This window comes from Calonectris borealis, chromosome 11 (assembly GCF_964195595.1).
Source record: "Calonectris borealis chromosome 11, bCalBor7.hap1.2, whole genome shotgun sequence".
In the NCBI taxonomy this organism is placed as follows: Eukaryota; Metazoa; Chordata; class Aves; order Procellariiformes; family Procellariidae; genus Calonectris; species Calonectris borealis.
Window position 1 is genome coordinate 15,643,838 of NC_134322.1, and position 11,878 is coordinate 15,655,715.

Here is an 11,878-nt window from a genome sequence, read left to right on the forward strand (position 1 = left end):
TTCATAAAAATAAAATTCGCAGACTTGAAATATGTGTATACCTTATGTGAAGTAGCAGACGTCTCTGTATTAAACCGTCCTGCTTTATAAAGACAGATTTAAATGAACTCCAGAGGCAATCTAGACATCCTACCGATACCTGGACTTCTGATTATTAATTTTTTAGGCCTTCTTAGATACAGTGACAGACTGATTCAGCTAACCCGCTTCAGCAGACATGCCCACAATTTCTCTCTGCAATCTATCAATCAGCTGCTGAAGACTCAAAATTGGAAAGTATGAGTTCTTTCCTAATGAATTTGCTAGAGAGTCACCTACCCAGTCGATAGGGGAATAGGAATGCGATTCCATTGCATTGTTTTTCTTAAAATACAACCCCCCATTGGCAATGATTTAGCCACAAGTCTTAAGAAGAACACCTAATTCTCATGTTTTAATGGCCTTATTAACTATGCTCATTCAGACTGATACCCCTGTCCAGCAAATGCAGAATACATTAGGCTGCATGATTTATATTTATACCAAAACATGACAGCTGGGACAACTGCAGGTGTGTATATTTGCATGGATGATGAAGATGATGCCTACTGTCAGGCTTCACTTTAACCTGACAGTAGTAGCTAATATTATAGGCACATTGTCTAAACAGTTCCAGCTTAAATTATTTTCAATAAAGGTATCACATCATAGTTTACCTCATACAAATATGAAATTTTAATCTTCATTCTTTCTCTCTCACAAATGTCCAACAACTAAGGCAATAAAAAAGGCATCTAACTTGGCTCCCTAAAGTTATCATCTGAGGTTCTGTGGCAATCCAGGAAGATCTAGGATACATGATCTATGTGCATAATTGGGCTTTTTAAACAAAACAAGTATATTGCCGAATTGTTTCATCTACTGACCCTACAACTATCGGTTGCTTAAGTCCTCCCTACCATACTACTCTTTCACTACAAATGACACATGAACCAAAACGCAAAAACACCTAGGGAGCTACCACTACAGCATTCTCTTAACAAGCTAAAATGCCAAGAGAGGCACTGTAAAAATCAGGTGGGAAAACCACAAAGTTACTTTAAACACCAAAGGCAAGCTACTTAAAAATGAAATTAATTTATCAATACGGAGGATCCGTCTCTGAGCAGAGAAATCTGCAAAATTTAGAGAATGGTGATTTCCATCATTTCTCCACAGAACCTAAACAGCATAACCTAAAGAGTACTGATTTCTCTTATGCCTAAGATTTTCATTTAATGTAATTCCACTGTTACTAAAGCTATCATCTTTGAGTCTTGCAAATCAGTATTTCAAATATAGATTTTAATTCACCAGTGCAAGATTATGGTCCTAGAATCTTTACAGTTTATGTAATGCTAGTCTATAATCTAGTCCAGGTCTTTAAATTACTAGACTGAGTCAGTATGTTCCTCGTTAATTTATTCAAAAGTAATTGCACCTGAGTATTTTACAGTTTAAGGGAATAAAAATTTACCTGATTGAGTATTACAGGCTGTGCTGTTCCAGTCATCACTGGCCTGGATACAGGTTGAGCCACTACAGGAACCGTGATACTTCTTGATACTGGCTGTGTCGTCACTGGAATGGTTACAGGTCTGCTAACAGGCTGTGATATTCCAGAACTTGACCCAGGCATCTGCTGTGTTGATAAACATCCAGCAACTGGCCTCTGTAGTGTTTGTGAAGTTCCTGAAACATTCACTGGTATAGACAATGGCTGAACTGCTACAGAGCTAGTTGTAGGTCTGGATACAGACTGAAAGACTGATGAAACAGGCATGGCACTGGGGCTGGAGGCAGGTGTCGCATAATGGTGACTGTCAGGCTTGAATGTAGTAACTGTACCTGTTGCAAAGGATTCCAAAGTTATCTTTAGATAATTTTGCAGTCAGATGTTTCATAAGTGTTGTGGATTTTTTGTTTTTAATTACCATATTAGGACAATAAAGTACCTCTACTGGGTGCACCATTCTGTATCCCCCTTCGTGATGAGCTGAGGTTGACTCTGTTCAATATATCTGTCAAAAGTTACATTTATCTTAATTGCAGTTAAATTAATAGCTTAATTGCTTTTCAAATTAAAAGTAGCATTCATATCCACTATTAAGCCAATTAGGATTTGACTTGTAAATTAGAATATTATTTCTAAAATAAATACCTGGCAAAACAAAACATAATTTGTACAAATTAAGATATGTTCTTCTACTCCTCTTCTCTTAGGTTAAGCTAGTTGACCTAAGAAGCTCAGTTTTTATTTTCTTGGAGATACATTAACACACAAATAAGAGCGCAAACAAAAAAAGAACATTTCATAAATATTGAGCTTTGCTGATTATAATGCATTTATTCACTTCTGTTTCTCATATACATAGTAAGTTCCCCAAATACTAGAACCGCTCTACACTAAAGGAAGCATTTTATCTAAACCAGTAACTACACAATTTGCTTCTGCATTACAGGAAAACACAGCACTTACAAACTTTTTTTCAGACTTCATGATCTCCATTTTCCAATGTGAAAGAAAAATCAACAGACCAATGATCAAAGGAGTTGTGTTGGAATTGCATTACGAGAGGACTGATTTTCTTACATATCCTACATGGTAGTCTATGACCAGAGTTCTAGCTCATCAGAAACACATGGCACTTCTTAGATTTGATGTTTACTCCCTAACTAATGCCACTAATATTCCCTGACTTTTTATGTCTTAGTCTGGGGTTTCTGATCATTCCAGAATGCTACAAAAATATTCATCAAATCAAAATATTCTTCTACCGCCAGATTCTCAATTCTGTTAGTGTTGCTGTCAAGTTTCTTGCTCTGACATGTGAAAATATGCATATGAAATTAGATTGATCCTCCAATATCTAACCAACAAGATTTAATGTACCTTCTCAAACCAGGGTCAAGTTACATCAGGATCTCAAACAATAGATCTTAGAGTATCTACACATTGTGTTTAACAACCGTAAGGCTGTTTCCACCAGCAATGCCTCATTAATATACACTACTCAGGTTGATAAATAAATCTAATAGCAGTAGTGCTCAGAAGATCACAGCTTTCAACCTGTCACCTGCATTTAGATCATATTAATAAAAAAGCAGCTGCAACCAACAGATCCAAACAGGTTTGCATTTTTTAAGGTATGATGAAATTTTATCCTGTAATAGTAATACTATTTTTACTTCAACACAACACTAACTATGAGCAAGGATTAACTTAATTCAGGATTTAGCTGAACAAATACTTGGTTTTGTTAATAAATCTATACCTCATATTTGAATTCCAGAGTGAAATGAAAGTAAAGCCTTCATCTACCTACAAAAAAGAAGCTATCCTAAAAGTTATGTCTCACAAAAGCATATTCAGCTTCAGACAGTCTGATGAGCACACAATTCACATCCTAAAATACAAAGGTAGATTTTACTGTCTTTAAAAAGAACATTTCAGAAAGCCAGTGATTTGAAATTATAAACTAGATGTACATGACTCAACTGATTGATCATGGACTTGATGTGCCCTTTCCCCTCCCCCATGAAGGCATCATTTGTCCTGTTTAGGTAAAACAGCACTGAAGTGTAAGAAAGCTAACACACAGAACAACATTTTAAAGTAGCAACAAATCACAGGTTTGTATCATTATGAAAAAGGAAGCAAGAAAAATGAGCAGTAACTGTATGAAAAATGAGCAGTTGCAGGAAATGCAAAGTGTGAATTACTTTTCACCCGAGTCAAACTAATCCTCCAGTACGTCAGAAGAGGCACTTTATTGTACATGACACTGTGCCAGCACGTCAAAGTTCGGTTTTTAACTATTTCCTTCAAGTTTTCCACACCAGTCTGTATAAAAACTGATAATTGCATTGTCAGGAAAAGGTTAAAAAAACCTGCTATGTATTGCAGAAAATACACTTCTCAGAAAAATTAAGAACTACACATGGATCTCCATTTGTCATCAAATTTTTCATCTGATCAGACAGGAATTTTCTCAGGTAAAAACTAAACAACAGTGATAAGCTAAGTTGAGTTCACTGTGTCTTGCCTATCACCAATAACAAACTGAAGCCTGACTACTGCCAGGTAGTACTACTTACAAGCCAGAGAAGAACTGAGGTCATTCTTCCATAGCTGTTTTTGATAGTGAAGTAGAAGATTACAAAGAGAAAAGTTGAGGAAAGGGAAGGAAAAGAGATAAAGTAAAAAGTTATACCATAAATGATTTTACTTGTGTCAGGACCAAGTATGGACAGCACTAGAATAAGATGCATACATTGTAAGTCTCCATCTTTTACCAAAGTTCTGGAAGTTGCTAAATTATATCAAAATTATAGTTTTTACGTGAACTATTTCTATCCTTTATGACTACAAAAAAATCTTGAGACTACAACGACTGCAATGAAACTTGGCGTATTTGTTGTTCCAACATATGCTTAGTGTCTTAATAGTTGTTCCATGCCACAACCTACTGCCAATGACCACAGCAATCCAGAGGTCTCTGGACCTTCCAGAAAACAGTAAGGGTATTTTTCAGTCCTTCTAGAAGTTTGTAACTGCAGAAAACTTCTTAGAGTAATTTTAAAATATTCTTCAAATTTTGAAGAGGATCTAGAATATTTTTTAAATATTCAAAAAGATTAACCCTTAAGAACTATTTTCAGGTGAGAGAACTTTAACATCAGCTTCAGTATTTTTTTAATATTTAAAACATAATTTTCCACTTTTTAAAGCTAGTGTAAGAAGTGTTAGACTTACTATCCCAGTGACTAACAAAGTAAAATAGAGTTCAGATGCAAAATGAAAGTATTGTGAACTAAAATGACTGAACAGCTAATAATAGCTCCAAAGTCCACGCAGCAGAATGTGAGAGAGCGCCTAATTTAACATTGTGTCTTGAGATTCTTCACTGCAAACTATACACCTTCAGAAAATGACTACGGAAATCTTGGATACAAGCATAGCAGAGATGAGGCAGAAACTGAAAGCAGTAAACCTCACCAGGCAAAGTCTTGTTATTCAATAGCTAGAGAAACCTTAGGTCAAACCTCTTAAAAATTGACTACAAGATGGCTGCATACAGAAATCAAAAAGTTTCATTACTAAAATTAATTTAAAAATAAACAAAAATAATGTTCTCCTTTACTTACCTGCCAAAGCCCAAGAACAGGACAAACATGGAATCCTGACACATCTGCTGTCATCACAACCACCTAACCTCACTCCCTGCACTGCCTGCATTAAGGAGAAAACTACAGAACTTGATGAAAAAAACTCTTCATTTTACAGGGGATGAATGAATTTATTAATAAAAATCTCTTACTTAACAGACAGGCTTCTACTATTTTCACATTAATCACTTTTCTTGATGTGCTTTTGTTATAGACACTTAAGACAGTTACCTTGGTTTGTCAGAATGATTTCCACCCATTCAGACTGTCCACCAACACATGAAATGCGGGGTGGAGAAAAAAGAGGGACTGTAACATGAAGACTTAAATTCATGCACGTGACTTTAGTAGGGAGACACTTCCAAGTACCTAACTAAATATCAACTATTTTAAGAGCAATTCCATGCATGGTTTCAGCATTGTATATATTGGTGTTTTAACCATATTGTTAATGCTAAAACCTTCAACCGTCCTTGTTTTGACTTCAGATATTTAAGGTTAGAGGTAGACACAGCTGTGCATAACCCGGGTCTTAGGACAGAATTTCTTAAGAATTCCAATTTTCAGTATGACAGCAAACTACAAAACAGCTTTAAGATGTAGAATTTCTTAAGCCTTACTGTTAAAAATTCTTTATTTTCAAAGTAAGTTTTAAGTTTTACACCTTCAAATATCTGTTTTAAATTATGAAAAATATTATCTTACATGTACTAGTTGGCTTCGAGCTTGAGATTTCCCCCACAAAGATTGGCTCATCATCATCATCATCCTCCTCCACTTCTTTCACTCTCTTTTGCCATGGTTCTAGCTCCTCTTCTTCACATTCCATAAATAATTCTGCCATCCTGAGACTAGACAGTAAAAAACAAAACACACATACCAAAACACTCAGTACTTTCATGAAACAAATGTTTCACTGTTCAGTAAAGATTACTGCACTTGACAATAATTCCCACAGAACGGTCTTCCTTCCCCACTCCTCCCGCCACGTTTGATACAGCTTCAACCTGATCTGATATAGATCTTCAAAGATCCTCAAAGATCGATACCACACCCCCTTTCTGATAATTATTTGAATTCTCATCTTTGCTATTAGAGATAATAAAAGACCAAAGATATCCTCCACATAATTTAAACTATTTTTGTATAATCCACAAGTAACTATCAGAGGAAGTCTCTGACACCAGTGAAAGGTATCTTTTAAAAAATATTCCTATTCCAGGTAAAATGATTCACAAGAAATGTGAAGACCCTACTATGAAGCATGTAATATACCTGGCATAACTGAGTTACTGAAACACTAGTTACAGCTTTATTCTCTTTGCATCTAAAAAAACCCAACCTAAACCAAACAAAACCCCACCCAAAACCACAACCTATCACAGCCCCACAAATTTTGCAAGATTTTGCCAGGGCTTCCCATATAGTCACATTTTCTTTAAAACCCAACAAAACCAAACCAAACCAAACTTCCCCAAAACCCACACAACAAAAAACAAACAAACCACCCACAAAAAAAAAAAAAATCAAACAAAAAACCCCACAACAACAAAAACCCCAAACCATACCCGTAACACATTGCATAGTGTTTTCATTATCAATTAGGACTTGATAAAAATTTTGCATAGATGTCATTAGCCTGACTCCCTTGTGCTTGGAGACTTGCTCTTGCAGTAAGAAAAAAACAGTCATGTATGAAAATAGTAATGAAAACATGTAGCTTTTGGAATTGACCAAATTACAATCGGCATCTCTAATCATAACTGGTTTTATTTGTTTTTTAATTAAACAGTGATGGCCAATTAAGTTTTCCTCTTTCTTTTCACATCCTCTAACATAAGCTTGAAACTATTTCTGAACAATCCAGGAAATAAAAAACTTTTACATTTCTTTACACACACTACCAATAATCTAATTTGTAATAAGACCAGTAATTTCATAAAACCACAGGGTTGTCACTGCAATAACCAGGATCCGGAGGATCCCAGTACAACAGTGTTTGCTTTGTCTAAGACATGGAGCTTGACAAAATTCAATGTCTCCGTTTTTTGGTAAATCAGGAAAGGAAACTAAATACAGTTTTGCATGACGGACCCAAGAGAAACTCCAGCCAATACAGGAATTCCTTTAAATTAATGAGCAATTAAGCACTTGAAATTCAATTCATCATTGGACTGCTTTGACAAAAAGTGAAAAATATCCAAGCAACAATTCCTTTCATGAAGGCCACAATCAACATAAGAATATTTCTAGTCTTATTACCAGGCCACTGCAAACAAAAAACATTACCAATACTTCTCTCATTCTTGTGCTGATGCAACTCTTACCTGACAAAGCAAACTAGTTAAGGAAGCTTGACTTCTCACTATTATACAGTGATAGTTCTCTGACAGTTTAACTCCCTAAACCTAATAGCCAGGGCATCAGACCAGCACTAATGTGTATGATTACGTCATTAAAGACTATCAAACCTTATACACAAGGTGACAAGATCAAGATTACATTCATAATCATAAATTGATATTTCTTAAACTAAATTATTTATCCTGTAAGATGAAGAGGGTGTTCATTCAACACATTTTTCTGTACAATTTCCCATTATTTTCTCCTTTCCAAAAATATTTCAAGAGCAACATATATATTAAACATTGGGTCAAGCTTCTTTTTTGAAAGTATAATTATACAAAACTAAGAATACCCCTCATTATCTATCAACAGTGTTTGAAATGGGAGTCTTCAGCACAGACACAGTGAGAAATTGTCTAATATCTAATAAGAGAAGACAATTTCAGGATAGGAGTAATGAGCTGCTAGATTTGGTGATGGACTGTAGAAATAATTAGTCTGGAATAGCTTAGCACAGGGGAGCAGACAGAATTGTGCCCCTACTTTCATTACAGTGCATGAGAATGCGGCTGCTGGTGTTACATGCTAAGCCTTGGGGATAATATTAAGTAGCAAAGCTATACTCCTTCTTTCCTCCCTCCATCAGCTTAGGGTGCCGAAGTTAAACATGGTGCTAGGAAAGAAGAGAGTAAGACATTAAACTACATTCTTGTCGCGGGAAGAGAGGAAGAGTATGAAGCCGATCTCCACTTGACAAGAGACAACAGGGGCCACGTGCCAGGTCTTGGAAAGAGAATCAAGCCTGACTCTCCTTTGTAGAAAGACGTTCTTTAGAATGCCTTTTCTTTACTAACACAGAAACAAAGTTTATTAGATGTCAAGGCAAAATGAAAGACTATTTTCAAAGACTTTTTTCACGGACCTGACAATATAAAGATGAGGTTTGGGTTTTTTTAATTAAAAAAAATAGTTTTATTTGACCTCAGGGAAAAAAGTAATCAATTATAAAATGTGCTCAGAGAATGCAAATGAGAACACATGTAATTTATATTAAAAACACAAAACAGGCACAAGCAATCTATGTTAGCAGAATTCAACAAGATACAGGCGATAACCTCAGCTACGCTATAATGCAGCTGACTTTTTTTTTTAATACAGTTAAAAGTAATTTGATAACATAGGCATGGACTTACAGAAAGTTACACCAACTGGTGGCACCTCTTATGGACGTTTCATTTTATGAATCAGGATATATATATTAAGGTATTCTCAAAAGGTGACTCAAAACGTATAGCAGCTTTTAAAAGGCAAGTATCAAGATTATTTCAGATCTTTTAATCTATTTTTTTTTTTATTTCAATGCTATGATTTGAAGCCAAGCTTTCTCTAACTTTTTTTCCTGGCAACAAAGCCAGTCTAATGAGTTCCCACCCTCCGCCTGCAACTGCTTCCTCAGTGGTGCTAGTACAACTTTTCATGAGACTATGACGTGAACCAGTGTAGGTTAAAAATAACCTGGCCCACTAACAGTTTTACTGGCATGACTCAGAGGTCAGAAAAATCTGTGGCCTGAGCAATCAAAGTTGCAGTAAGGGGGAATGGATTTGATTACAGGAGGTGTGCAGGAACTGCTCAAATGGTCTGCACTGCCAAAGGAAACATCTACATCCATTTTTAGAGTACAACTAGCTTCCAAGTTTTCAGCTTCTTTAACTACATTAACACAGAAAACGCATTCCAGGAATCCTGCTAGTGGTTGCCCTCAAAGCCAAAACCAACAGTGAATCCTTCCCCCACTCTCCCCAAATATTTCCCAGTGGACATGCAGATGCCAGTATAAGAAAGGTAAACCTATTGACAATAGACTTTATTTTTCTCATTTTTTAATATGTATAAACATATATATACATTCATACACACATCTTCTTAAAGGTAGTCCATGCATCTGAGAGGTCCAAAACTTCAGTGAAATGTTATATATATATATATAAAAAATCAAATAAAGTGTTTAAACCATTGTTCTAGGCTAAAAAGTGTCAAAATTGTGAACAAATTCTTTAAAACATTTAAACAATGTAATTAGACTATATTAAGATATCGCCTTAAAAGGCAACTGCCCAACAAAAATTAAGGCTAGTCATGAAAGTTCATTAGGCAGGCACAGATAATCAAGAACCTGCAAAGACACAAGTCCACAGAACACTATTATAGTTACTAGACAAGCAATGAACTAGAAACCTGATACAAGACAGAAAAAAAAAAATTGAACTCATTGCACAAAAGAGCAAGAAGCTTCTGATGAAATAAGTGTTTTAAAAGCATTAGTTTGGACATCTTTATTTATCATAGCAATTATGTTTAAAGATACCTAATTTTATTTAAAGCCAGTTGTATTTCTAACCTGGTTTTTTTACTGTTAGGATTTAAAAGCACTCACATAAACAAAAATGATACAACCACTAGTAAATGTAACAAGAGTGTAACAGCTGTAGTGAAAACAGCAGAAAGTGATCTGCAGAAGTGCACCTTAAAGATGCACAGAAATCAATACTATAGAAAATCATGGCAAATGCAGCTGCAATAAGATCTAGAGTTACTGAAAAACCATTTATTTAGATGCAATTCACCTGTTCCACCCTTAAGGTCAAGTGAGCTTTCCAATACTCTATACTTCTTTGGATTGGCTTAAAATAACTGAAACAAATCATTAGTATGCAATTGGTAGTGAGCTTAAAGAGTGAGGACATCTACATTAACCAGAAAGTTCTCAGATTAGCCTTGTTTGTCATTCCTCCATAACAGTATTATCAGTGAATTATTCAAACATTATTTTTTCCCTCCAGTTTAACAGCTGCACTTCAAATGAACAGGGAAGTTATATTATTTACAACACAGACCATATGGTGAGCACCCACGTTGTATTTTTCAGACGACTTCCCATACAGGCACATAACTTTGCATCATGTTAGTTGTGAAGAGCGTGCAATCCACAGCTTCATCAGGACTGTGAGCAATTGTATTTTTATTGAGTGCTGCATTTGTTTCAGCAGCGAAGAAACGATGACCAAGCTGAAACTGAACCTGAAAGTTTTAAAAAGCCAAAGTATAAACCAACTTCCCTCAAAACCAAACTACACCAGCCAACACTACTCTCTCTGCCACGAGATAGTATAAGCGCCGCCTAGGCAAGGCCAATATTGCCTTTGCAAATCAGTCAGAAGTTCACACCCCCGAGCTGCGATGGGTGCGAGGCCGCGGGAGGAAGCCCAGTCCCCGAGGGCAGCCGAGCAGCTGCCGCTCCGCCCGCAGCGCCCCTGGCGCCACCGCCTCTGGCGCAGCCCGACCGCCCTGCGTCCCGCCTCCCCAGTGCCGGGTGACCGCAAGGACTCGACTGAGGCCGCAGGTTCGGGTTTGGACGAGGCCCGCATACCACAGCCGCGGCGGGAGGGAAGGAGGCCCGGCGGCAAGCCCGGCATCCGCTGCCAATTGCCGGGGGCTCCGGCCACAGCCGGCTCCTGGACGGCGGAGCCAGGGCGGAGCGAGCTCTGCCCAGGACGCCCCTGCGGGCAGACCTCCCGGTTCCCAGCGCGGCCCCGCGGGCGGCCGGAGGAAGCCCTCACGGCCCGGAGTCCCCACTCCACAGACGCGCGGGGAGGTGCAAGGCCGCGCTCCGACCTAAGATGGCGTCGGCCTCGCAGGCGACAATCCCCCCGCGGCCCGCCCGTCACCGAGCGGCGGCTCCCTCCGCCCGGGGAGGCGGCAGGCCGCCCCGGTGGGGAAGGCCGAGGGGAAGGAGCGGGCTGGCTTACCGTGCTGCGCGTCCGGAGGGGCCGCGGCAGGCCGCCCCGCTCCCTTCCTCCCGGGCTGGCGGGGGGATGGGAGGCAGCCGCGCTGGCGGAGGCGCCTCACATCGCCGAACCGCGGCGCCCCACCTCAGCAGCAGCCGCCGCCGGGGGAGGGCGGGCGGGCGAGGGAGGCGGGGGTGGCCGCCCGGCGCGCTGCCTGACGGGTAGAGCGCGGGTCAGCCCCACAGCGGCGCCTGCTTTCCGGCAGCCGCGGGGCGGGGCCGGGCCGGGGCCGCGCGGGGGCGGTGCCACGCGCCATGTGCCGGGCCTCACACCCCGCGGCCGGCGGTGGGCCGCGGCCTGGCGCGCGCCGCCCGCCTCGCGCCCCCTCAGCTGTTGCCGCCGCCGCCCGCGCCCACCAGCCGTCCGGCCCGCCCGGCACCGCCTGCCCTCCGCCGCCCTGGCGAAGGCTGACAGCGCCAGCCGCGACGCGGCCAGATCCACAGTGGGCCCCGCGGGCGGGGAGAGGACCCGCGAGCAACATTCACCTCAGCGGTGCC

At 39.7% G+C, this 11,878-nt stretch overlaps 1 protein-coding gene across 20 annotated transcripts in view; it reads right to left on the reverse strand.

Moving 5' to 3' along the window:
* ZNF280D (zinc finger protein 280D) overlaps nt 1–11,537 on the reverse strand; it is a 55,370-nt gene extending 43,833 nt beyond the window's left edge. For 3 of the 20 annotated variants that reach the window (XR_012675237.1, XR_012675239.1, XR_012675238.1), the window contains exons 1-6: nt 11,343–11,535; nt 10,431–10,614; nt 5,893–6,038; nt 3,742–3,873; nt 1,974–2,039; nt 1,496–1,866 (exon numbers count right to left, since the gene is read on the reverse strand). Coding sequence is in view for 17 of the 20 variants with exons in the window: in XM_075160155.1 (XP_075016256.1) it covers nt 1,496–1,866; nt 1,974–2,039; nt 3,742–3,873; nt 5,893–6,038; nt 10,431–10,474 (759 nt within the window). In the remaining 3 variants the exon portion in view is untranslated. Of the gene's footprint in view, nt 1–1,495; nt 1,892–1,952; nt 2,040–3,741; nt 3,874–5,892; nt 6,039–10,430; nt 10,615–11,342 lie in introns of those variants that run through there. The other 17 variants (XM_075160156.1, XM_075160155.1, XM_075160161.1 and 14 more) reach the window with 17 other exon arrangements.
* Between the last annotated feature and the right edge of the window lie 341 nt (nt 11,538–11,878).